This window comes from Centroberyx gerrardi, chromosome 6 (genome assembly GCF_048128805.1).
Source record: "Centroberyx gerrardi isolate f3 chromosome 6, fCenGer3.hap1.cur.20231027, whole genome shotgun sequence".
In the NCBI taxonomy this organism is placed as follows: Eukaryota; Metazoa; Chordata; class Actinopteri; order Beryciformes; family Berycidae; genus Centroberyx; species Centroberyx gerrardi.
In genome coordinates this window covers 18939072-18964410 of record NC_136002.1, presented here as the reverse complement: position 1 = coordinate 18964410, position 25339 = coordinate 18939072, and the positions used below count along the sequence as shown (strand labels likewise).

The window sequence follows — 25339 nt, the reverse complement described above, 5'->3', positions numbered from 1 at the left end:
TTAGCAGTGCAGGATCTTAATGAATGCCTTTCTGAACTCAACATTGAAGGTGGTGTATATAATAGGATTTACAGCGCTATTCACGTAGCCCAGCCAAGTAAAAGCGTTATACATCTCAGCAGGAACCTTGCATTTGGTGCAGTGGGTGTTCAAGATATGCGTAATGAAAAACGGCAGCCAGCATATGATGAATACACCTAAGGAAATAATCGAGAAAGGGAAACATTAGAGAGATAGAGAGAGTGAGACACCCGTATGCAGAGATAGTGGGAGAGAGAGAAAGTCTGTGAGGCACTTTTTTACACACTCAAATATGGGTTTAGTATCTGGGAGTTGGACTCTACAGTAATAGACATCTATCTCCCTGACAATAAACACAGCCCTTTCCCAATGTTACATCACTGTCTGCCTCGTGGTCTCCAGGCTCCTTTTTAGGTCTTACCAGGGATTTAGAAGGAAATATATCAACACCTGCACAAGCAGTCAGGGAACTCAGACAGCTGGGAGCTTGTACAAAGAAAGACAATTGCCTACGTTGTACAGTACAGGATTAGCCACATGGTGATAAATTAGAATAGAAACAAATATGTGGTCTCATCTCCTAGGAGAATCTGAAGAAACTTCATAAGCATCCTTAGTAGTAGTGTCATGTCAGTCATCGTGATAACTGGCAGTGCATGTTGTTTTGCACATACTTTGATAATAAAAAACATAGGTATTCGGTTGTACATGCTTCATTTCTCACAATGCCATTTTCACTTCAGTATATATTCTTACAAATAACAATCATTCTAATCGAATCTACTTCGCAGTTCAATGTAATTCAATATAACATGACAGAATTTTAAATTTAAAGTTATATATAACTGATTGTGTATCATTTTATAGCAAATGAAGCAAATAAAAGAAACATCAGCATCAACTAAGGAATGAGCCAACTGACCTAGGACAATGGCTAACATCTGAGTGGCCTTCTTCTCCTTCTGCTGGGAGATCTTCCTCTTGCTCATGGTTTTCACGGAGGTCTGAGTCTTGCCATTGGGTAAAGCCTGCGTCTGGAAGGCTTTGGCCACAATGGGTGCTGGATCCACCAGGACCTCCTTGGCAGGGTCTCCGTTCTTTTCTGATTTTAGGCCGTCCTCAGGCGGCGTGGGGGGCGTGGAGGTGGGGCTAGCGTTGGCCTTGGTGGGCATCAGTTGCTGGTGGCTGGTAGCCGGAGCGTCTCCCAGAGTGCACTGTGGCTGCTGCTTCTGCTTCTGGCTGCTGCCGCTGTTGTTCAGCTCGTCCAGCTCCAGGTCTTCCCCCTCATTGGCAACATCTTTGATGAATATCTGCGGAATAGTTAAGGTAAGCAGAAAAGGCATGGATTGAATGGTCATTATTCAGTTATGTATTTGTAAAATGGGTGACATTTAAACTAAACACACATTATCATTCCTCCATTCTTCAATTTGTGTTTGCTGTGTTCACAGCAGCGGAAAAAGTAGCTTTTGTATTATCTGAGAAATGGAGGAAAAACTCAAGGTGACACCTTGCTAAATCTTTTACAGGCAAAACAAATATCTGCTTCCTCCAATTAACCTTTTTAGGAAAAAAAACGAAAAAATACAAAAAAACAAAACTGACAACACACCACTTTCTTCTTGTTGACAGGAAAACTCCCATTAGATTTAACAATCATGGTGCACAGCCTCACATCCTCTGGATGAGTGCACTTATCCTGAAACAAAAACAGCTGTGTCAGGAGAGAAGAGGGGACAGTGTCAAAGCACAACTGCCATAAGGTTGGCTAAGCACAGGTGCCACAGCCTACCGGATCAAATAAGGCTACATGTAGTTTTGGCACAGAAAAGCTATTAAGCAAGAATCTGATCTGCAGAATAAATTACATTGACCTGAAAATTCAATACAATGGACAAAGCTCACTAAGGTGAAACAATCTCATCCAACAATTAACAGTAAAAGTGAAACTCCATTGAAATTAGATGCTTTGATTCTGTAATGATTATGTCCCCAATCAGTCAATATGCTGCCATAAAGACTTTAGCTTGTGTCATACACTATCTATTTTCCATGAAGTCCACGTTTCATGAAAATTGCTGTCATTTTTGAATGTTTTCCACCCTGCTCTGCTCTTTACTGTTTGCAGTTTATTGCCCTCTTTCTGTCCAGAGACGCACAGCCACACAGACACACACACACACACATACACACACACACATACAAACCACAGGGCAAAACCATGCATGAACATGAGTAATGTAGTGCGCTGAATGAAAAGCATTACTTGGTTTCCTGTGCTGAGCCCACTGAGCTTCACCATGTCAGTAAAATCAATAAACAGAAAAGCAAAAGGTCGTTTAAGGCCCATCATAATTACTGTTGCGTTAGAAACCTGCCAATCCAGTAAATGTAACATTAAGATTGAAATGGGTTTCTATGATGTAAGCAGTTATAGAAGAGTATCTACATATAGGGGAAAACACTCCCATAATGCCTTAGGTAGCCTATAATTGAAACTTGCCCTTTCAATCCCTTGAATCTTGAATGTTACCCATTGTTTTGCAGAGAAAATCAATCTTCCTCATGTCTGGGTTTTCCTCCTTAACATAATACCAGCGCCAGTCCATAAAACCGCCGAGTATAATTGGGTTGAGAAAATTATTGACTGCATTTTCATAGTGAGAACAAGATGTTTGTTTTTAGAATAATTTCAAAGGGCACCAGATTCAAAAGAGTGTTTTCTACAGTTTTCCACTCTATTCAGACATCTACATAGATTTTTAAATGTCCTGGGAAGCACAGAAAGAAAAAAAAGAGCCCTGTCATAATCTAGGTCTACCGCAATTCCAGACTGATATGGAGGTTTTAAAAGTGTGTTAGTCGTAAACAGGTCCCATACTGCTAGCTCACCTTCAGTGAAGCAGACATGTCATGGTCGGCAGCCTGACAGGCACGCTGCTTTGGTTTTGTGTTTACACGTTTCCTTCGCTTCCTTAGCACCACATAAATTTGCACATAAACCAGCAGAGTGATGATGAAGGGAACGTAGAAGGACACGATGGAGGAGTATACCACGAAGGCCGGATTGGCAATCACACAGAGAGACTCGTCGCGAGTAGCTGCGGAGACAAGCATATGGTGGATTCAGGCTTTAGACTGCATGTCGGACATCTTCCCTTCAAAGTCCAGTGACCCCAATTGTCTTGACAGTCTGCCTTTAAGACATTAAGAGCTGGATGTCCAAGTACTTCTTGCAATTCGCTGTCATTAAATTGCAAGAAGTACTTGCAATTCGCTGTCATTAAATTGCAAGTACTTCTTGCAATTTAATGACAGCGAATCCAAAACTGTTCTTTTCGGTCCCCCTGATTTTGAAAACTTTCCACAGTAAACTGGGGGATTCAAATGCAAATGCAAAACCTAAAAACCTAGGGGTGTTCTTTGATTGCAATTAAACTTTTGAGAGAAGCTGAGATTTATTTTTTAAAATTAAACCACTCCTATCCTCAGCTCACTTGGAGAAGGTCATTTACACATTTTTTTTTCATTCACTTAGACCACGGCAACTCTCTTTACTCCTGCCTCACTCAAAAGTCCCTTTTACTTCTGCAGGTTATCCAGAACGCTGCAGCAAGCGCTCTGTCTGGTGCCAAAGGTAAAAATCATTTCACCCTAATCTTAGCCTTTTTGCACTGATTACCTGTTAATTTTAGAATTGATTTTAAGATTATACTCATTAGTTTTAAAGCTCGACATGGTCTGGTCGCAAGCTACATTACTGACCTTTTTAACTCCCTACATGCCAGAGCGCACCCTGAGGTCCTCAGGCAGAGGCCTCCTGTCTGTTCCACAGTCTAGACTCAAGAGCAAAGGGACAGAGCGCTCTTCATTAGCGCTGTGGAACAATCTGCCCTTGGAGCTCAGGCTAATTAATATTCAGTATTCAAAAGCACCTCCTAAAACCTATTTTACAAACTTGCTTTCTGTAACAAATTTGTTTTTATTTAGTATTGACTTGAATATATTATTGCCTAATTTCATGTGATCTCTTGTTTGATCTCTTGTAGTTTTTCTCTATTCACTTATTGGTTGTTCTCTGTAAAACGCTTTGTAAACATTGTTTTTGAAAAGCTGCTATAGTACAAAAGTTAATAATAGTAATGATGAATAAAAATTGAAATAAAGACTAGTTTGCCATCGATCGATTCAGTGTTTGTCTTTAATGGAGTAATAATGGAGAGAAGCACGCAGCAGAAGGACCAGCGCAGTTCTCTGAAAGGGAGTCACTTTAACATATTATATTATGTTATTATATGCACAAGGTCAAAGCAAAGCAAATATCTTATGATCACACCACTGTCACAGGAAAGGTGCTTTCCTGTTATTAGCATTCCTGAAGAACAAACTCTCCTTATTATTATTTATCATTATCATTATTGCTATTATGTCTTTTTTTGGGGGGCCCAATTTTAAATAAAAGTTTAACTGGAACAGTTAATGAGACAATAATAATTTATGAAATGGGATAATTGTCTGCTGATAGAAGAGATTCATTCCTGTAGTAATTGCAAATGGCTCCAGTTGCTGTCATTCCGCCTTGGGTTGCTAATGTAATATTAATGAAATATGCACGAGGATATGCCAGATAGTCTGAACTGTATCAGCTGTCATATAATAAAGTGGCAAAAACGTAGGCTACAAAACGTATTCAGAGTGTATGTTATCATGTATATTCCTATGAGATATTACATACTGTGCAGCAGACTTGCATATGAATAATATAGTAGTTCCACCATTGTCCTGCAAATTTAATCAGTTACCATGAAAAAGCACTTTTGCCTAAGAGAAAGGGAACTTAAAGGAATAGTTGACGGAAAACGTGTTATTTGGACCCAGGGTTCAAAATACCGAACTATTCCCTTAAGGGGACATCAGGGCAGCTGTTAGTATTTGTTCTCTTTCTTACCTGTGTTATTTAGGCCAAACAGCAGGGGACAGGATATGGCGAAAGACAATACCCACACTACAGAGATCATTACTGTGACCCGTCTCCTGGAACTGTACCGAGTGTTGTACAGCATTGGCATGGCAACTGCCGTGTAACTGTAAGGTGAGTGGAAAAAAACAAAACAAAAACAAACAAATAAAGAGAGGCCACTTTTGTTAGAACAACTGTGAGATATGACACCTTTCTGCAAGACACCTGGGACAATGTGACAAGGACCTGGGAGTTTCAATGGTTCTGTGGATGAAGATGTACATTTTAAACTCAAAACATTTGAATTCAAGTTTGCCTCATGACCATGCCACATATCATTCCCTCCCTCCCATTTTTCCTGTAACTAGAGCCATTATTTACTGCCCAATAAAGCAAAAACTGTCAAAAAATAAAATGGTCAGAAAGAGTGTGTGAAGAATAATTTAAAAAGAAGATTCTTTAAAAGAATAATTTTAAAGAAACAGCGAAAGCCCTGACACTAAAACCTGCCACATCTAAATATACCTGAGAACTTTACAAACTGTCAAGAATTTGCATATCATGCTGTAAGTGCATGCAGCATGTCTTCTTTTCTGCCCTCAGTGCCCCAAACAAAGAAGGAAAATCATCAATTGAAGATTTAGCTTTTGTCAGCAGCTTATGCCACCTGCGATTTTTCTTTCAACATCTTCTAAAATCACTTCCAATGCATCCCTCCTTTCATTGTATTTCAGATCATTTTTTAGCAAACTGTGTCAAAACTTGTTTCAAGTTGTTCTGATAGAGTTGAGGCTTAAATTTTGTTAGGCTTTAGGCAAGAAAACAGTGCTGCTTTGAACAAAAATGTCAGCAGAGGAGAATACAGTTGCTGGTGCATGCACAGCCAAAAAACAACAACACAGACTGTATTATTCTCTGATGTAAAGACTTGTCAACTGAGCAAATAAAAAGGTCATTAAGGCTTAACACAGCTCTTATCTTTTATTGGCAAAAATATTCTTTCAAGACTAAAGTTTGTCTCAGCTGAGAGCTCAAAAGTATTAGCAACAAAAGTTCAACTGCAGTTCTGCTCTAAGGATTTAGAGGCTGTCGGGAGTGTAGTCAGGTAAAGGTATTTAGGTTAATATATAAAGGGATAGCTTGACATTTTGGATTTGAACATTTTGGAAATGTTTCTGTTTTGTTCCTAGGTTTCTCTAAAACACTTTTAATGGCATGTTTTTTAGGATTCCTCATTGAAATTGATGGGAACAAGCTTGCTGCAAAGTTGCATAAATCTCTTTTTCCACTCTTATTCTGCATTCTCCAACATACAACCAACATAAAAATGACTAAGAGGAAAAAAGTAACACATCCAAAAATAAAATATGGCAGAGTACTCACTTTTCACTTGAATTTATTGGCACTTGAATTGATTGTGTGTGCCAATAAAAACAAGGGAAAAGTGAATACTCTGCCATACTACTTTTATTTTTGGATGTGCTACTTTTTTCCTCTAGGTTCAGTGCTTTTGGTTAAGCACTCCAATCAAGTCTGTTTTTGTTGATGCGCACTTCTACCTCCACTCTTACCATAAAAATGACATTTTGATTTTCAATTGGGTATTTGATTGGGTATTGGTTGATTTTGAGTTTTAGTTTTTTTTTTCAAATATTGAAACATTTTCCATGATGTGACGAGTGGAGAAGAATAACCAACTACGAACCGTCAAGGTATCCTTTAATGCTCATTTTAAGATCCAGTAACTCTTTACAGGATGGCTACATGATGGAGAATGCAGAACAAGTGTAGGAGAAAATATATGCAGATTTTCTCTTAAGTTTTATTTTCTGGCTGATATGGACTGAAGGAGGCAATAAATGGCAACATCTTACACTTGCACATAATGAGACAGCATCAATCTTATAATCTTAAAGAAATGTTCATATAGGGGGAACTAAATGTTGGCGACATGCTGTGTGACTGAAAGGTTGTGCCTCAGTCTTACATTGTAAAAAGCCAGATGATAGTTCTCTCTCATCTCTGATCAGATATTTTTGGTGGTGAATTGACCCTTCGCCTGTGACTCTGTGCTGCAGGCTGCAGTCTACATGAAGAGGCGGTAAGGTAGGCTGTGTCTTTCTAACGTCTCTAAGGAAAGACCTTATCATTTAACCTCGGTACATTGGCTGACCTTATTAGTGAGCTGGCTGAAATCCCCAGGAAATGCACAGCCTTTTACAGCGTCTCGTGCATTGATTTCCTCATAATTCGGTTTCAAAGACTTAAGGTGTGAAGCCTTCAAGCGGGTCAAGCTCTTCAGTGACTACTTTGTATGGATTTGATTATAGAAACACACATGGGAAGTCAGGATGAAACAAGGGTAATTATTCCACATATGCATATATTATTTATTCTGCAACAGCAGTTTGATACATGACATGAATGTCTCCCATGTATAACACATTATTCTATGGCCTGCTAATTTGATCCATGTTGGTGAATGTGAACAACTCTTACAAAGCATAAAGAGAGAGCCAATCCTCTGAATGAATGAATGAATGTACTGCCTGGAGCTGCTTTACTGATAATTAATGGGAGATAAATTAGTCAGTGAATTCATCTGAACTTCTGCAAATGAGTGTTATATGATACTGTGGTGTAGTCACAGTAATCAGTGTGGACCCTGAAATGTAACCTTATCCCAGGGATAATGATCCTGCACTCTGTCAGTCATCTTTTCAGTGATCAGTGTTCACAAGTACAGCCATGAATAATATCCAAATGTAAAAAAAAATATGCAATTTCCCTCTAGCATGCTTGCAACAGTCACTTCAAAGACACACAAACAATTGGCTACCATGAGATTATTAAGAATAATGTTTTCTCTACACATGAGAAGCACATTTTGAATTTTAATTCAAGCTACTTCAATAACAGTTGAAATTACTATTCAAACTTCATATAACCATGGTGAATATTTACTTTGCATTTAGATTTAACATAAAAAAGCAGCCAAGTAGAAAACCATGTAAAATTTAACATACTATATAATGTTGACATGAGAAATATTATGGCCTTGGTATTCATTAGACTTAACCATGAGAGCTACAGTATGTATGTGGCATTTTGAGTATAAATATACCCAGAAGTCAGGGTTTTCCCAATGTGATGTCTGCAAGCTACATGACTGACTACTGACTTGTAGCCTACTGCTACTTTTCTGCAACTGCTCAATAACTGTTCTAGTTGTCAAGATTACATGACCACTCCCTATAGTTCTCTGCTGAAAGCTCGAGCAAAACACACTCTTGAGACAACCTTCAGATAAACAGCTTTCCACTGCAACTATTTACCTTCTGATTTCAGTTAAAGTCACACTGAAATGAAAAATGACTTTTTTTTTTGCCTTTTTAGCTCATTCTAACGATCATACCATACACCTATTTGACAATTTAGATTAAAAAAATGACAAAATGTGTGAGTATAATGTATTTTATTGTATGTTTATATCAAAATCTCATTCCTTTCACTTCCTGGAAATCTGAAAATCTTTAGTGGTATCAGGAGGAGCACTGTTAGCTTACTATTACAATAGTCAGGGAACTGTTTTCGGTTCCCTTAAAATATCTGAAAGGCTATTACTGGGCATAGAGCATTTGCGCTCGCAGCTGCAGAATAACCACAGCATACAGAGTCACACCTGCTAAGCGAACTGAGATTTCTTTCAGTGCTTTCGCTTATTTGTAGTTACTGGTGTTTGAGATCCATTTTACCTTTATCATTGGTCAAATGTAGTTACGTTGCCAGCTTGCCGCAGTAGTGGGTCGCCTGTTTTGGATACAGTTTAGCACTACTTCGGTGCATATACTGTATACTGTTAGCCTTACTAGCATGATGCCTCGTACATAACTGTTTCAACATACCATCAGCTTGGCATTGTGGGAAATTTATGTGCCATTTTATAGCATTGGGTTATATTATCTTCACCTTTAAAGGAAAGTATGTTATTTTCATAATCAATGCATAATCTATACTTGACCAATATAATCAAAGAGAAATATATATATATTTGCACATTGAATAGAGAATAGAGAGATCAGTGTCACTAAGTTCATGCTGAAGTTTCACACTAATATGTGAGATTGATGGAACTGCTATTGCCAGAGAAGAGAGAGCAAGGGCGTAGAATTGGGTAGGGACAGTAGGGACGTGTCCCTACCAATATCAAGCGACTCTGAAATGTCCCTAGCAATTATTTTGATTGACAATAAACGTTGTTTTGTCCGTCAGTGTCTAGTCAATGTTAACAGATCGCGTTCTCTACTACGAGTCCCGCTGCATTGGTATAGTGTCCCGCGTCGGCATAGCAACGGACGCTGTAACGAAACTTTAGTATAACAGCTGTTTTAGAATGTTATTGCGTCACCCGGATAAAAATTGGCGTGACACCGCCTCCCTAACCCCCCCAAAAAATCGCTGATTGGCTTTGCCATTTCTTGCTAACGTATGAAATGCTGTGGGCAAGAAGAGCCAAAGCTCCGCCTACCGGCGAGCATGCGAGTGAAGACTCCATCCTATTTTATATTAGTAACAGTTGTGTTTAGCCATTAAAGTTAGTTTATTTAAGTACCGTGTCGCGTGCGTCTGTGACGAGTGACGACCGTAAGTAGCCTACATGTCACAAGTGAGATTGAACAATGCTGATGTGTGCCACACTGGACAACACTGATGTAAAACAAATATGCCAACAGTTCATCTCTGTTAATGACAGGCGTAGGCATGTGTTTGGCTCCTTCAAATAGGAGCAAGGCAGTGGACACTCAGCTGTTTGTATGTAGGGTTTGGATATAGTTTACAATATCTTATCATTATTATTATTATTATTATTATTATTTTAAATGTAAATACAGATTGTTGGTTTGAATAGGCAACAGTACTACAGTACCTGCCTTAAAACAAAATGTGCTCTTCAAAGTCCCATTCAGCTGGCAAATTTGAGTAAAGGATTCATTAATGTGCTACACCCCTGTGTCTGTGTGTCTGTTAATGAGTGTATTGGCTACCATAACTATCTAGATCAGTGGTTCTCAACGTGGGGTCCGGGGACCACCAGCGGTCCTTGAGGAGGTTCCAGGGGGTCCCCAGCAAATTGATGAATTGTTAAACTTCAGCATTATTTAATTTACAAATAGTTAACACAATTACAGAATGTAGAAGAATGACTGTTTTGATCTTAGTTTCACTGTTATCTCTCTACCTACAATACAGACAGTCATGGGATTCTGGATCAAAATCATATCTAACAATAAAAGTATTCTCAGATTTGGGTCCGAGAAACAAAATCTCATCAAATGGGGGTCCATGGCTCTAATGTGGACTAAACTAGGGGTCCTCGATATGAAAAAGGTTGAGAATCACTGATCTAGATGACATGAAATGGCGGTCAGAAGTCTATCATAAATGTAAAATGCCTCAGCTTCCAGTGGGGGTTACATCCCCTCCGGACCTCCCCCATTTGTGTCCCTACCAATGTCAAAATCAAACCTACGCCCTTGAGAGAGAGGTTATTAAAACATGGTAGGATGAAAGCACTCTTAGCAGGAACTGTATGATACAGGAATTAGGGAGGAAGACTCCTAGTTTCAGCCGAAATTACAGAACATCAGGTGTTTCCCTTTAATTAGTAGCTGGAATGACGTATTCACCATATTCAAAGGGTAAGACCAATTAGTGAATCATGTGAGGTAATGTTTTGAAGCAGATCATCTGTCTAGGTGGACCATGATGTGAGGGGGGTCAGAAGGTGGAAAAAGGACTTGAGGATGTGAATCCTTTGTCAGACCCTTCACATATTAGTTATATGATAAAATGTGTTTGTATAAAGTTTATATTTTTAAGAATACTATTTTATGTCTTTGATCCTATTAGGAGAAGCTCATCTCTGTGTGGAAATTTACAAACAACATCTCTCATGCCCTTGACCTGACCTGAAACAGATAAGACAGTGGCTAGTTTAATTGGTCCTTGTTTAAACTGGAAATATTTTAGCTCCGCCGGAACCTGACCATTTATAGGCAACTCCGCCGGAACCTGACCATTCTAGGCACAGAGTTGGTTGAGGGAGTAGACACCGTTAATTAAGGTGAACGATAAGAATACCCTGTGATAGGTAAACAATGGTGTATCAAAGAAGATGAAAGTTTAAGGGAAGACCGGTATGAGGTAGCTCACCACCAAGGCCCTTGGTGGGAGGAGAATGTAAAAAGGCATAAAAGAAGATGTATTTTGGAACAAAGCCAGTTGCTCCATGGATCAGCTCGGTTTACATGTACCCTTTGTGATTTTGCAGTAAACCTATATCATATTGAACTCTACTGGATTTGTCTGAATTATTTGTATTGATTTTTAAGAAGTGTGGTAGAGGACCTGAAGACTTCTGGCCCAACTGAAGGTTTTTCTCCCACAGCATGTTGGAGGGGAACCAAACTGGGGGTCTCAGCAGCAGAAGACCCTATGAGTTCTGTGAGTTTCCTCATGGGACTTACTTGTGGTGCTAGAAGCCCTTTCATCTACCCCCCTTTTTGAGCCCTTGGGGCAGTTGGAGCTGAAGTGTCTGTCCTTCAACACAGCCTTTCTTCTGGCTATAGCTTCAGGAAGGCATGTGAGCGAGCTCCACGCCTCGTCCATGAGCCAAGTGTGCGTGCTGTGGAGCTCTGATGGCTTGGGGGGCGGCACTTTGGCGCTAGAATGCGCACCGGATAGAGCTGTCTACCGGACACAGATGATTTTGGTGGCAACCCTCTTGTCATATATTGGGTAAGCTGACCAATGGGCCAAGCTCCAAAAAAAGTCGGTGCAGTCCTTTAAGCAGCAAGTTATATTCATGTCTCCTTATTCATTCTAGAATTGGAATAAGACATGATGATTTTCAAAAAGCCATTTTTTTTATGGGTAGCATCCTCTGATGGGTAAGTAAAGATATGAAAATAGGCATAAGGTAATTACGGTATTTTTGATGATTCCTTTTGATAAGAGTAAAATAAATGCCGTGATGTAGCAATTTTAGTTCATAAATTGCTGCAATTTCTCATATTGAGATGATCGCATACAACAGAACAACATCTGGTTTAGTCTTTTATCTATGTGCTTTCATATAAAATTATGTTTGGTTATAAAATACCCATTCTTATGTATAGAATGTGAAAGCCCTGTATGAAAAAGGCACTTAGCATTGAAGGCCACACACTGAAAACACAGAGCCCTCGATTCCACCAGGTACAGTTTCTCTTCTGTGATTTACAACCTAAAGAGTTCCATTGCAAATCCAGGCAGGAAGCATGACAGGCATTGGGACTGAACAGCATGTGTGGTGGCAAACTCACCGATCAATGCTGATGGCGCAGAGATTGAGGATGCTGGCTGTACACATCATCACATCCAGTGTGACAAAGATGTCACAGTGGATCTTGCTGAAACGCCACTCTCCCACCACCTGGAAGAGAAAAACAACAACAAATGGACGTTCGCAGTGATAGTCAACAGAACAAAACCGTTGCGTTAGCCCAGAGAAGGCAGCACCTCACCTAGAAGTGATGTGTTTTTCTTTTGCAACAAAAAGAGATCCTGACAGTCCAGTCTCCTTGTTTAGTTTTCACATTATTTACACAACAGTAAGAAAAAAGGGGGGGAGGGCAGAAACACCGCAAGAGTGAAGCATGGGAAGACAGAATTAAACAAAACATGGGAGACATCAGCAGATTACCTCAGTGGTTCTCAACTTTTTTGGCTCGTGACCCCTTACAACAAAGCAATGGCTATTTGCGATCCCCCGTTGGCACAGGTGTGCACATGCAGAGTGGTGAACATTTCAACCAAAGAATTATTTTCTCTTTCCGGGTTGTTTCATTTGATTCATTATCAGAGGTCTAGAGGCTTAAAACTACTCAGTATTTCTCAAGAAAAAAGCAAAAAATTAGAGAAAAAATACACATAATAATAAATCTTTATAGTAGAAATATGTTTTTCCTGTCCTATGATGAATAATTTCACGACCCCCCAAAATGATCTTGCGATCTCCTGGGGAATCCCGACCCCCAGGTTGAGAACCACTGGATTATCTGATCTACTTCACTGACTCCATCACTCAATACATCCCATCTTTTCGGTTACATCAATAGGAATTACGCAGAATTATAAATGCCCTCCATGTGAGTCAGATTATATCCTATGACGCACTTCCTGGTCCACAACCCTATAGGTGGCTTTCAGTTAAAACCTGTTCGTATTGGTACCAGCTTTGCCCTCTGTTACACAACTTAAAGAGTCGATGATGAAACTAACATCAGTGATCTTCTGTCAGGTCTGAGTGGTCCGGTGCCACCCACGCTGCCTGACACTGCAGCCCACCTGCTTTCCCCCAAAGCACTGAGGTGGCTCACAGAGAGAGAGACGGAGAGAAAGCGGGGGGAGGTGGGTGAGGATTGTAAACTCTAGTTCGAGAGTAGTCATGCCAGCGATCTCTGCCTCTCAGCGCTTTTGTGTTCAGACAGTATTCACCTTCATAGTGCTGCCATGCCTGCGTTCACCTCCAACCCTACATCTGTCTGGCTGATTAATCTGCGTCCCTAGGCGATGTCTTCAGAATTAACAGCCAGCTTGAACAGCCTTGTGTCATTGCTGGTGTCTACAACACTACTGGTGATTACAGAATGATCTGACAGCCCTAATGAATGCCATCTCTTTCTCTCTCTATCTCTTTATCTCTCTCTCTCGCAACCGCTCCTCTCCTCTCTTGCATTTTCTCCACCCTTTTGCTCCTGACATCTGTCCTCTCACTGCACACGTCCTTTACTCTCTCTATCTTCTCGCTCTCTGCGCTCAATCGGCCTGTATCTCTCTCCCTCTCTTTCCTCGCTCAATTTTCTTCTCTCGATCCCTCTAACTCAGTCTTTTGGTGCCTCCTCTTCTCTCCCGCTCTGCCACCCTACCCCCACTTCTTCCATCCTCATCCTCATCATATGTAATACATTTATGGGATTCACAACTAAATACCTCTACAGGTCATCTTGGCTGCGACATATTCATATCTGGGAAACCCATTCGGTGGATGTGAAATGGATAAGGTTTATTATTGCATCTGTCTGAGACAAACAATGAAATCAAAACAAAAACATGCTAAAAGAAAGAAATTCAATCGTTATGTAAATGTTGACTGTGGCTCATTTCTGTCTTTGCTGCTTTGTTTCACCCCACATTTCAATTTATATCTACAGATTGTACACAGCATATCATAATGTATGATATCAGCATTCTGCACCTATTTGCAAAGGTATGGTGTTGGGGAATTGAAATGGATGGAGGCTGGGGAACTGGGAAAGTGGTTAAGGGGGGCAGTTTGAGGCATCACTTAAATCAAAATCAGGATGAAATTAAACTAAGGCACCCTTCTTTTTAATCAGAAACTAGGCTGCCTTTATTAAGGTGGTATTCTTACAGACGCACTCACACATTTAAATTTTGAAATACTTCATCATCAAATTAACAATAAGGCAATTTGATGATTTGATGATTGTATGCAAGAGTAATTCTTGCATACAATCAGTTTGAACAACAACAATAACGACAAAAACACAAATGAAAAGTATGCCATTCATGTTACAGTTTTTGAGCCATAAAATTTCTCAGCTTTCAAGATCTGCACTGTTGCCACTCATGAAGCTTGTCGAACCTGAAAGGTGTAACTGTGTAATGTGGCTGGAATTCCACCATCACAAAACGATCATTCATTTTTAATAAAGAATGTGCCTGGGTTTTCATTCACCTCGATTTTAAACAATCTCCAGAGCTTGGGTCGAGCATAATGTGCCTGCTCTCAAATAGTCATGCTTGGCAGAATGTGAAAACTTTGGTAATTAATGCTAATTTAGCATTTAATAATAAAGGGCAAGGCGATGGCACGGCCCACACTCCGTGACAAACCCATCTTCAAAGTTCATGCTGATAGATTTTTAAGGTGAGGAACTAAGTCACAGCCATGGTCTCTGACACAAAATTGAAATGTTTGCAGATAGATAAACAGAGACGGGGAGACTGATGGGAAAACAAAGGAGAGATAAACCAAGAACGCTGTAAACAAAAACCATGAACAGATACCAATATTTGTGTTTATTGTCATTGTGTCAAAGCATACATAATACCAGATTTTCTGTGTCTTTGTTGAAATAAGTATGTTTTGGAGAGTGTGAATGAAACAACACATGAAGAAACAAACCAAACACTGAAGCGCGTGACGTCCGTCATTTGACTTGCAGGCAGTGTTTATTCTGATCTTGATAATAAGCTTTGTCAATCTGCCAAGATCCTGAACTGCTGCTGATCCTGCTCCCACTGCATGATAATCACAGATTTAGCTATTTGTGCAATTTTAGAAACTATTGTCTTACTGTGTTATGATTCCCTTGTTTTCCATTTAAGACTAACGACAGTAAATGGATTTATAGACAAAAAAGCCAGAAAATCTCATTGGATTAGTACACAATGCATTCTAATTCTGTATTGCATCTCTAAAGTGGCTTTTATGTGGTGCTGATTTTTAACGGGCTATTGATTATTTTTGTTCTTCTTAAATACATTTATCTCATGGGTTGTTGTACATCTTCAGGTTACGAATGCAACTGTAGTTCTCTGACAACATGAGTGAGGTATTTCACTATGGGGTACGCCTCCCTGCATAGTCCTCAGAAGCAGGGTAAGAAATTAACTTTTTTAAGACCATTCTTTGCCACTTTGATTTGATTTTAGGGCCATTTTGGTCAGGGGGAATTTTATTGAGCTATGAAACAATATATTTGGATTGCATATTGGCAAATAAACACTCAAGTTGTACCGCTAAGATTTGTTTTATTTTAAAACATAACAAATTCAACATACTATGCAGTGGAAACACATACTCATTTTACATCACACATCACAGGGGCTTATTCAAAAAACTTAAAAAAACTGCCAGGAGTGTTTTCGCATTCAAAAACGTGAAATACCGGGTCGTTATTAGTGTTAACGTTTTTTCCCCGTAGTCCCACCGCTTTTGATTATTTGCGTAGTGTGAAAGCGATTCATAAAAGCACACCGCAAACCAAACAAGTACAGATGCCACATACTGCGGCCACACTGATCCGTCGGAAAACAGACAGAATTATTGATGGATAGATTTCTGTCCCCCTGGATATAGCCTAGATTTTTTTCCTGTCAAGACACTCTTTCTTAGTAAAAGACGCCCTCTAGAGGCCATCTCACGAAGCGACGTCTCACTAAGTGTTACCTGACTGACTGACTGAATGCATGACCTGAAAAACACCTGCTCTAGTCAGATGTAATATGGCAGAAATTGACTGTTAACTGATGAAAATAAGTTTAAATTATTTTAAAAAATCAATAAGTATAGTTACATTGTGTCCCAGAGCATTAATTATCACTTCAAACATGAGAAAATGATTAAAAAAATATGACACACACTGGCTTTGCAATTATTAATTACCACTCTGATTGTGGTTATGAACGCCAATTTCCATCTAATGTGATTGGGTTCATCATGACCAACATTGAAGTGCAGCAGGAGTGCATGAGGAGGAAGGAGGTTTTCTCTGCCATTCTGACACGTCTATGCGGTCCATTGCACTGACACACAGGTGTGGGCAAGGTGTTAAATACATAAAGGTTATTTAACATGTTGGTTTTGATTGGCTGTCACCTGGGCTACAGTTGAGGATAACAGCGGGAATGTGGCTCCGTCACATATTCACAGCTCTGGTAAATTGATCAATTATCGCAGAATTTGTGCGCCGCTATTCTGTTACCGTGGAGTTTTATGAGTGAGCCTCTTAATAAGTTAAGAGTGGATAGTACGCAGTTTGAGCTGACTCTTCTCAAGTTACAACTCAGAGTGTTTTGGACTTGAGGCTAGGGCTAAAGATACGACAGTTTACTGTGTCACAGTGGCCTAAATTTGGAAACAAATCTACCTTATTAGAGCACTCACTTAAATCTTACTTTATTCATACCAATTTGTGGTTGACCTTATTGTGATACAACCCAGAGGCTGGTTAACATGGCACCATGCCATTCTATACATTACTCTTCGTATTCCAAATTTTGTATAACAATTGATATTTGATATTTCATGTGCTGTCTTTCAGCTGAAAATGGGAAAATGTAAATATGAATTCATTAGGATATGATGGCAGTTGCTCATTGATTCTGTTTAAGATTTTAGGAAGAGATTACGCCTAGGAGCAGTAATTTGTTACACTGTTCGTTACATTACTTTTGTGTTACACCCTCAAAATTGACGATTGCATCCTCTCTTCTCTAAAGGCCAAAAATTGGTATAACTCAGTTGTCTGCATGCTTCTGCATTAATGATTAGGGGAGCCAAACAGTGTCAATGTCTAATTTTCATCCTGTCACTCAATACAATAAAAAAATAGTGGGAATACCTCCATTTGGAGAAAGTAAACTTTTCTTTCTTTTCATCTAGGCCAGAGCATGTGAGCAGAGTTGACTGATTTGAAATTCTGCTCATCGCTCACAGAGTTGTGCACTCGCTCCGCTCGGCTGCTTCCTCCCCTCCTGTATGCTCCCCTCCTGCACATCTTCCGATTTATAAACAACTGCGCTCCAAATTCACTCCGTCTTCTCCCAAAAGTAGCCTATCATTTTAATACAACCATGACATTTCTCTAAACAGCTTGTGCAGCATAATCAAAGTGTTTTGTAGAGTCCAAAAAGCCTTTATTTACTCCATTATTTCCTATAACCTCCCTGACACCTTGTTTGGGGGAGGCAGAGGGCTCTTACTGCATGATGACATTATGAGCATCACTGGTGCAAAATAGAGCAGGTTGGAGTGTTAGGTTAATATTTCGTCACATTGGGCGATTGGACAAATACATCAGGGATCGGTGATGGCCTGAATCCATTTGTAACAGGAGTGCACACAAAACAACAGACTCACTCAAAATGGCGACTCCTCACCTTCAATGACTTCTAAAAAGTCCACAAACAATATGAATCATGGTAATGTCGGTCTTAATCCAGGCATGGGTCCATCCAGCAAAACTAGTAATAGTGTTTAGTCACAAAAACGTGTTAACTCAGAAAAACATTGATACTGCGACGTTGTTTACTTTCCAATTCTTCGGAGCTAATACCATTTGTTGTGAGTAGTGTTTACATAGACTGTGAAAGCAAGTCTTTTACAAATTCAGTATATTGCTTGGGTTGGCTCTTTAGTGTTTCCCTGTGCATCTGGGGCAAAACCAAAAAACTGCCAGTTAGGCAAAGTTGTCCTCGTTTTCAACACATGCGTTTCCATCGTCTCCCAGTCGAATCTCAAAAAGCCGTCATTTGTTACAGGTCAAAACCCCCACAACACACACACACACACACACACACACACACACACACACACACATGACAGGGTGACGGTGGACATTGGGTAATAACAGAAGTAATGATTTCTTTTTTTTGACTGGTAACAGTAATATTATTGAAATTGTAATTTGTCATACTCCTTGCTACTAGGAAAACTAACAATATTCCTGTAAGGTGTTACTGAGCAATGCACTCCCACCCAACATTGTACTGTATATACAAACAACACACATACAGAGAGGGAGAAACCATGACATCCTATGGATTTCTACACTGTAATTTGATCGGAGTGGTAATCATCATGGCTCATTGACAGACACAAGAGGATTAGAGTCCCTGCAGTCTTAGATTGCCTCGCTCCACGTCAAAACAGTGTGGCCCAAAGCCTGATGGTCAAAAATAACCCCAGGACTGAGAAGCTAGACAGAAGAGAAGAGCAAAGAAGGAGAGATAGATATATATATATATATATTTCTGAAAGCTAGCCCACATCCTGCTTGTTATTGATTTGGTTGAATTAGGCTGATTCAATGCAAGCCCCAGGGCTCTGTTCTGCTTTAAGCTGCAAATGTTAGCAGGCATTGATTTAGTCATACCTGCTTTCAAAACCAGGGTTACATTATACCTCACACCAAAGAATTTAAAAGTCATCTCAGCATTATGAAGAATTATTCATAAATGTCTGACCCACAACTGAATAGAATTCTCTGACATTTTGACATTGTCACAAATTGCCGCCACATTACAGGCCTTTAACCACCGCAAGACTGACATTTACTGTCATGATGTAAATTCATTACCCGTCAAACTGTTTAACCTTGATCCTTTGATCTGCTGACCGCCGTGGGCATCTTGCCGTGCTTAAACCCTTTTAACTAGAAATATGAATTGCTATTTTATTGCCATCAGATTTCATTTAAATGCCTGTCATAATATGCTTTGCTATTTTCTACGCCCTTAACGCAGACGCCAATTTAATTCTTATCTTTTAAGTTTTGCGTTTTCTTTGCAAAAGCAGAGTATTAATTTCTTGCAACACAAAGCCTTCAGAGGCCCTCTCATCATATTGTGTTGACAGAAAATAAATCTGTGATGGTGGAGATGCTTTGGAAAAGCAGAAAGCATCATTTCCCATTATAGCTGTTATCATTAGTTCTAATTCACAAACATTTCTAAAATTTGTATTGCTATTGCTGACCCAAAGACACCAATGAAATAGAGTGAGAGACAGAGAGAGAGAGAGAGAGAGAGAGAGAGCGGAGAGCATGCATGTGTGGTGTGTGAATTTACTCTTCTATACTTCATTTTTATATTAATCTCTTCTTTATTTATTGTTTTGTTGTTTTGATTTTATTGGACTTTTTCATCATCATTATTAATGTTGTATCATCATTATTAATTAATGTATTCTTGATTACTACCATAGCTTTGGCAGCATATACTGAAATGCTTCATGCCACTAAAGCTTATTGTATTGAACTGTGAATTGAGAGAGAGAGAGAGAGAGAAAGAGAGAGAGACAGAGAGAGAGAGAGAGAGGAGAGAGAGAGAGAGAGAGAGAGAGCATGTATGTGTGGCGTGTGAATTTGCCAAGAACTTGTCTCCCAAGAATTAGTGTCCCTAGAGTTTATGTCTCTTGGAGTGCATCCAAAGAGTGTAAATTTGTGTAAATGATGTGTGCGTGTGTGTGCGTGTGCGTGTGTGTGTGTGCGTGTGTGTACATCCTGGCTGTCCTACCTCCAAGTAGACGACCCAGGGCATGACCAGCGTGGCCACCAGTAGGTCGGCCACAGCCAGGCTGACAATCAGGTAGTTGGTGGTGGTCTGCAGCGCCTTCTCCCTGGACACGGCAATGCACACCAGCACGTTGCCGAAGACGATGACGAAGATGAGGAGTGTAAGGAGCATGGCATAGTAGTTGTAAGGGTGCTTCTGCCCTTGCTCCGTGTCGTTGAAGCTCCATGTTCCATTGTCATAGAAACTGTCATTGTAGGCATACTGGGTAAGGACATCCATTAGCTGTGAGTGACGAAGGCCAAAGACGGGCCCTGCGAAACATGCAGACACAAAGAGAAAACACACAGCATTTGCATACGCAGTTTTAATTATATGAGGGACAGACAAGGCGAATGGGAATGAGAGAGAGGGAGAGAATGCGCCATTATAATATGTCTGCGCGCGCGTGTATGTCTGTGTGTGTGTGTGTGTGTGTGTGTGTGTGTGAGCAACATAGAGTACAGTGCAACACCAAACCAAACACTGGAGCATCATGACATTTTTGGAGCCCAGTAGTCAGCTAAATGGATAAGAGAGGTTGCCAGAGGAGGGGAGAGGAAAAGCCTGAGTGTGGGGAGAGAAAGAGAGTTAGGGAGAAAGAGTGAAAGAGGAAAGAGAGAGAGAGAGAGAGAAAGGGACGCTCCTGTTGCGTTGCCCTGGGGCCTCTGCCTGTGTGTGTACCCTGCAGATGCCCTGTGCTGTCTGATCTTATTTATTTGCTCTACTTCCTTACTTATGTGAGACTGTTCTCACTGCCGGCCTGGAAGCTGGTGCTTGAACTGTATCCTAGTGTATTTCTGCTGTCCACTGTATTCTGTACCTCCTGCCCAATGTAATCTGTACCTGTCCACTAGTGTCCTGTACCTGCTAATAATAATAATCAGGCAAATTCTCTTTTTGCTTGCCCTCCTCCACAGGGAGGTCAGAGGTCACGGTCAGCTACACAACAGCGCCCCTAGAGCTGTTAGGCATTCAGTGGCTTGTTCAAGGACTCTTTAGCAGGGCGGATGTTTTTTCGCCGACACAGGGGCTTGACTCCGGTTCCCCTGTTTGAACCAGTCTCCCTACTCACTACGCCACTCTGCTTCCCCGCTGCACCGGCTGTACTGTCCATGTCCTGGCTGCCCACTATCTTACTGGTGAGGGGAGGAGCAGTAGGAGAGTGATAGGCCACAACATCAACAACACCATCACTGCTTAAATAAATGATTTAACTAACAGATAATAACAATAAGTAAGATTTTTACTGTCTCATAGCACAAAATGACCATAATATATCTGTGAGGATTTGGGTTGTTGATCAATACCAAAGATTCAACAGTTTTTCACCAAGTGCTGAGATTTCTGGCTTTCAAAAGTCACTTTCCAGCCTTTTGGAGCGACCCTTCACCCCACCCCCCCCTCCTTGCATCTCACCGATGGAAGACAGCGCTACAAGCGAGCAAAGGGGGTCACAACACATTTTGTTCTCAAGGCAAAAAAGCAAATGACAAAGCAGCATTATTATTATAATATTTTCCATTGTGACATATTACCACGTCGTTAGATGTTTCTCTTTGATCTCTACACTAATTAGCTAGCTTACTTGTCTCTTTTGTGAAAGCGTGATGTTTTCATTAATGTCAGGCTACTGTGCCAGAGACCTCTCCATGTTGTTGCAATTCCTTGGATGCCAACAGAGGTCAATTAAAGAAAAAGGAGTACAGTATAGTACAATTAACACTTTCAGCAAAATAAACTATTAATTTTTTTTTTTTTTCAATAATTGCCTCCATACAATTATCCTCTCAGAATGTGTTGTGTAAATAGGAAGAGCAGTCAATGATACAATTTCAGATACTTGCAATGATCAGTATAAGCTTGGGAGCTTAAACTCCAAAGGTAATAACCTATACTAGTTGTATCGGAAGTGGAGTTTACCATGATAGATATAACCTCTAGTAGCCTAGTGAGTGTGCTTTCTATCCTATTAAACTCTATAATCATCCTAAAAAGGATTTATAAAAAGGCAAAGACACAATGCCACAGTCAAGAGACAGAGGGACCTTGACAACACACTACGCAGAAATGCACAATTTCATACACGAAATTGGAAGAAACATTTTATTCAATAACACCAAATGTTAAAATGGCCATGCTGACATACAATACAGACCTTTTAGCTGAAAGAGTGTTGTAGTGTATATTTACCAACATGTACATGCACAAACACACAGACACACGTGCACACAATCACAAACACACTCATGTACACGTTCAGGTAAGACTTGGAAATTGGAAATGTTGTTGTGCTCAAAACAGTTACTGCGAATGCAGGATTCTACATGAAGTACTTTGCCTATTTTCGACATTCACTTCAAATCCAATTCAAACTCCACGATTTTTTTTTTTTTGACCAAGTTTTTTTTTTTTTTTTTCCCAATGTGAGGGATGCAGGTACCTTGACAATTACATTAATCATTAAAAAATAAAATAAAAAATAATAATAATAAAAAATAACAATAAAAATAAATTATAATAACAATAATAACAGTAATAATAATAATATAGATATACATATATGCACACACATACATACATATATACGCACATATACATACATACACACATGCATATATAAAAAACATACATATATAATAATAGTAGTGATAATATAAAATAAAATACATATATACTTATTCACACACATACACATATATACACATATACACACATACATCCACACTCAAACACACACACACCTACATCCTTAACTCCTCTCCCTGTGTGTCAACTTCCCTTTCTCCTTTCACCCCCAGTTTTCTGCATCAATCTTTATCGTAGTCCAAACTCCACAATTTTATTCATAGTTTTTTGTTGCTTTGTTTCTACTTATGCAGAGTTTGCAGAGGTTTGGCTGGTTGGCACTCGCTCTCTCGGGGAGAGCAAGACTGACAGCCCAGACTTTTTGCCAGTTTTGCCAGTTTCTGTACAGTACAACAATGTTTATTTCACAGAATGAGCTGCTGTAAGGATACACCATGAGAATACTGAGAGTGATGGACTTGCAAAATTTGTGCTTGGTCATTTCTCGCACGAAATAATGCAGTGCAGGTTGCAGACACACTTAGCACTTTGCAGATAAAGTGTCTCAAGCAGCTACAGCAGATAACTATGGCAGCCTTCAATGGACTCGACGATTCAAAATGTCAACACTGATGAGTGGAAGCTTAGACATTATATACAGTGTGAAGCTACTGTGAGCAGGGCAGAGGTACAAAACTAATGACATTCTAGCATGATGTACCCAGAGCACTGAAATCTGCTTTGTAGCCTACTGATATTGAAATAAAATGCATAAATATAATCAGCAGTGGTGCTGAAATCAATTTGAGTGGTAGTGTGGTGTCTCCTTTCCTTGTTTTAATACACGGTTACACCTAATAACTATGGGCCTATGTGACTAATGTTATCACTGAAACAGATCATTTATTTGTAGACATAAGCATAACCTTAATGTATTTAAGACCTATAGAAGAAAGATCAAGCTTACTCTGCAATATGAAGGAAAACAAAGGGGAAGGAAAAAAGCAGGAGTGAAAGGCCCAGGTCAGGGATTTCCTCCTACTCCTCCTCCCCCATACTCACCCACAGAATAGCCAACCCAAACAACATTGCACACACACACAAACACTCACACACACACACACACACACACACACACACAAATGCACTGTTGTTCCTGCAACACCAACAATATTAATATTAATATTATTAATATTTTGATATTTTTTGTATTTTGTATATATTTTGTTAACATTTTGCTATTTTTTGTATTTTGCTATTTTTTGTATTTTGCTATATTTTGTTAATATATTGCTTATATTGTAAATTTCTTTGCTTATCATGTTGCCTTATGTACCTTATGCACCAACCACACCAAGTCACTTTCCTTGTATGTGCATTGTGCAAACATACTTGGCATAATAAAGAATTCTGATTCTGATTCTGATTCTCTATTCAGGTATTTCTGGGAGGAATCGCACTCATTTCAGATTCAAAGTTGAATACAAGTACAAATGCAGATGTTTCCTGAAGTTTGGAGTTGGTTTTTCAACAGATACAGACTGGATCCAAACTCAGTTGTAAGTGTTGGAGGTCTCCCCTAGAGGAGGAGAGGTGAGGGAATGCTCCAAATCATTTCTTACTGAGAACATTTTGAAATATCAGCCATGAACCATTCAATTCTGCTGCCTTTAGATGCAAAATAACTGAGGCTACAGACAAAGTAGAGAAAATGAATGAATGAATTATACAAACTGTAGCCTATTTCACAAAAGGACAGGAGTTCACGTGGCGTAGAATCACAGAATATTATCAGTTTACTAAAACATGTCTCATAAATCTTTTGAAATCTATTTAAAAAAAAATTGCTTGTTGCCTTCTTCAGTCAAGCCTATAATTCACTCAATCCAACATTTGTGCGTTGGTGCATCCTGGCGGAGCAGCCAGAGGTTTTTCACCGATGTGTAATACTACTACTACTATCTCCTACTGATGAAAACTAAATCAATATACATCATGGCGTGGGAGCAGCCGGAGGATTCCACCAGGATTTCAAACATTTAAACTGCATTCAGTGAAATTCAGAAATTTGACACACTCACGGAGATACAGTATATGCAGCTTTCACTATGAAATTTAAACCAGACATACAGTAGAACCCTCCAAGTTTGGATTTCTCTCTCTTATGGGGTCCTTTCCTCCTTATGGGAGGTCCTGCCCCCCGCCCCCAATCTCCCCTCAATTTGAACCCTGGATATAGATAGAGAAATCTTCAGCTATATTACTAACACACCAATTTCTGTCAAAGCTATGTGTGTTTGCTAGCTTAGAGTAAGAGGAGGAGAAAACTTCTGTTCAAAGTCAACTGCTTTGACAAATCATGGTTGAGACACTGAGCGTAACTTCAAAATCTTGGAGCAAATGGGAAAAAAATGGCATAGTCTGAAAGAAGCTGCTGAGGCTTTAAAGTTTGAAATTCATGAATATCGGGAGCATGTGAGATAATAATGTTGAATATGTCCTTTGTCATCTCCTTGTTATTCTCAGCAGCAGACACACGGCGGAAAAAGGAGCAAAATGGATGCTTTTTTGGCTTGTCATGTTTCATATTATTATTATGCAGTACAG

The 25339-nt window shown here is 39.7% G+C and overlaps 1 protein-coding gene across 2 annotated transcripts; it reads right to left on the bottom strand.

Moving 5' to 3' along the window:
- Positions 1–20428, bottom strand: drd2a (dopamine receptor D2a). 2 transcript variants are annotated; one of them, XM_071900622.2, is made up of 7 exons: positions 20129–20428; positions 12346–12455; positions 4970–5106; positions 2914–3122; positions 1634–1720; positions 944–1331; positions 1–197 (listed from the first exon to the last, which is right to left on the bottom strand). In XM_071900622.2, the coding sequence occupies exons 1-7, from the start codon at positions 20405–20407 to the stop codon at positions 1–3; spliced, it is 1407 nt and encodes a 468-aa protein (XP_071756723.1). In that variant the 5' UTR covers positions 20408–20428. The 2 variants fall into 2 exon arrangements, with proteins under 2 accessions (XP_071756723.1, XP_071756722.1); XM_071900621.2 differs by lacking the exon at positions 1634–1720 and having other exon boundaries at positions 20129–20407.
- Positions 20429–25339: the final 4911 nt, after the last annotated feature.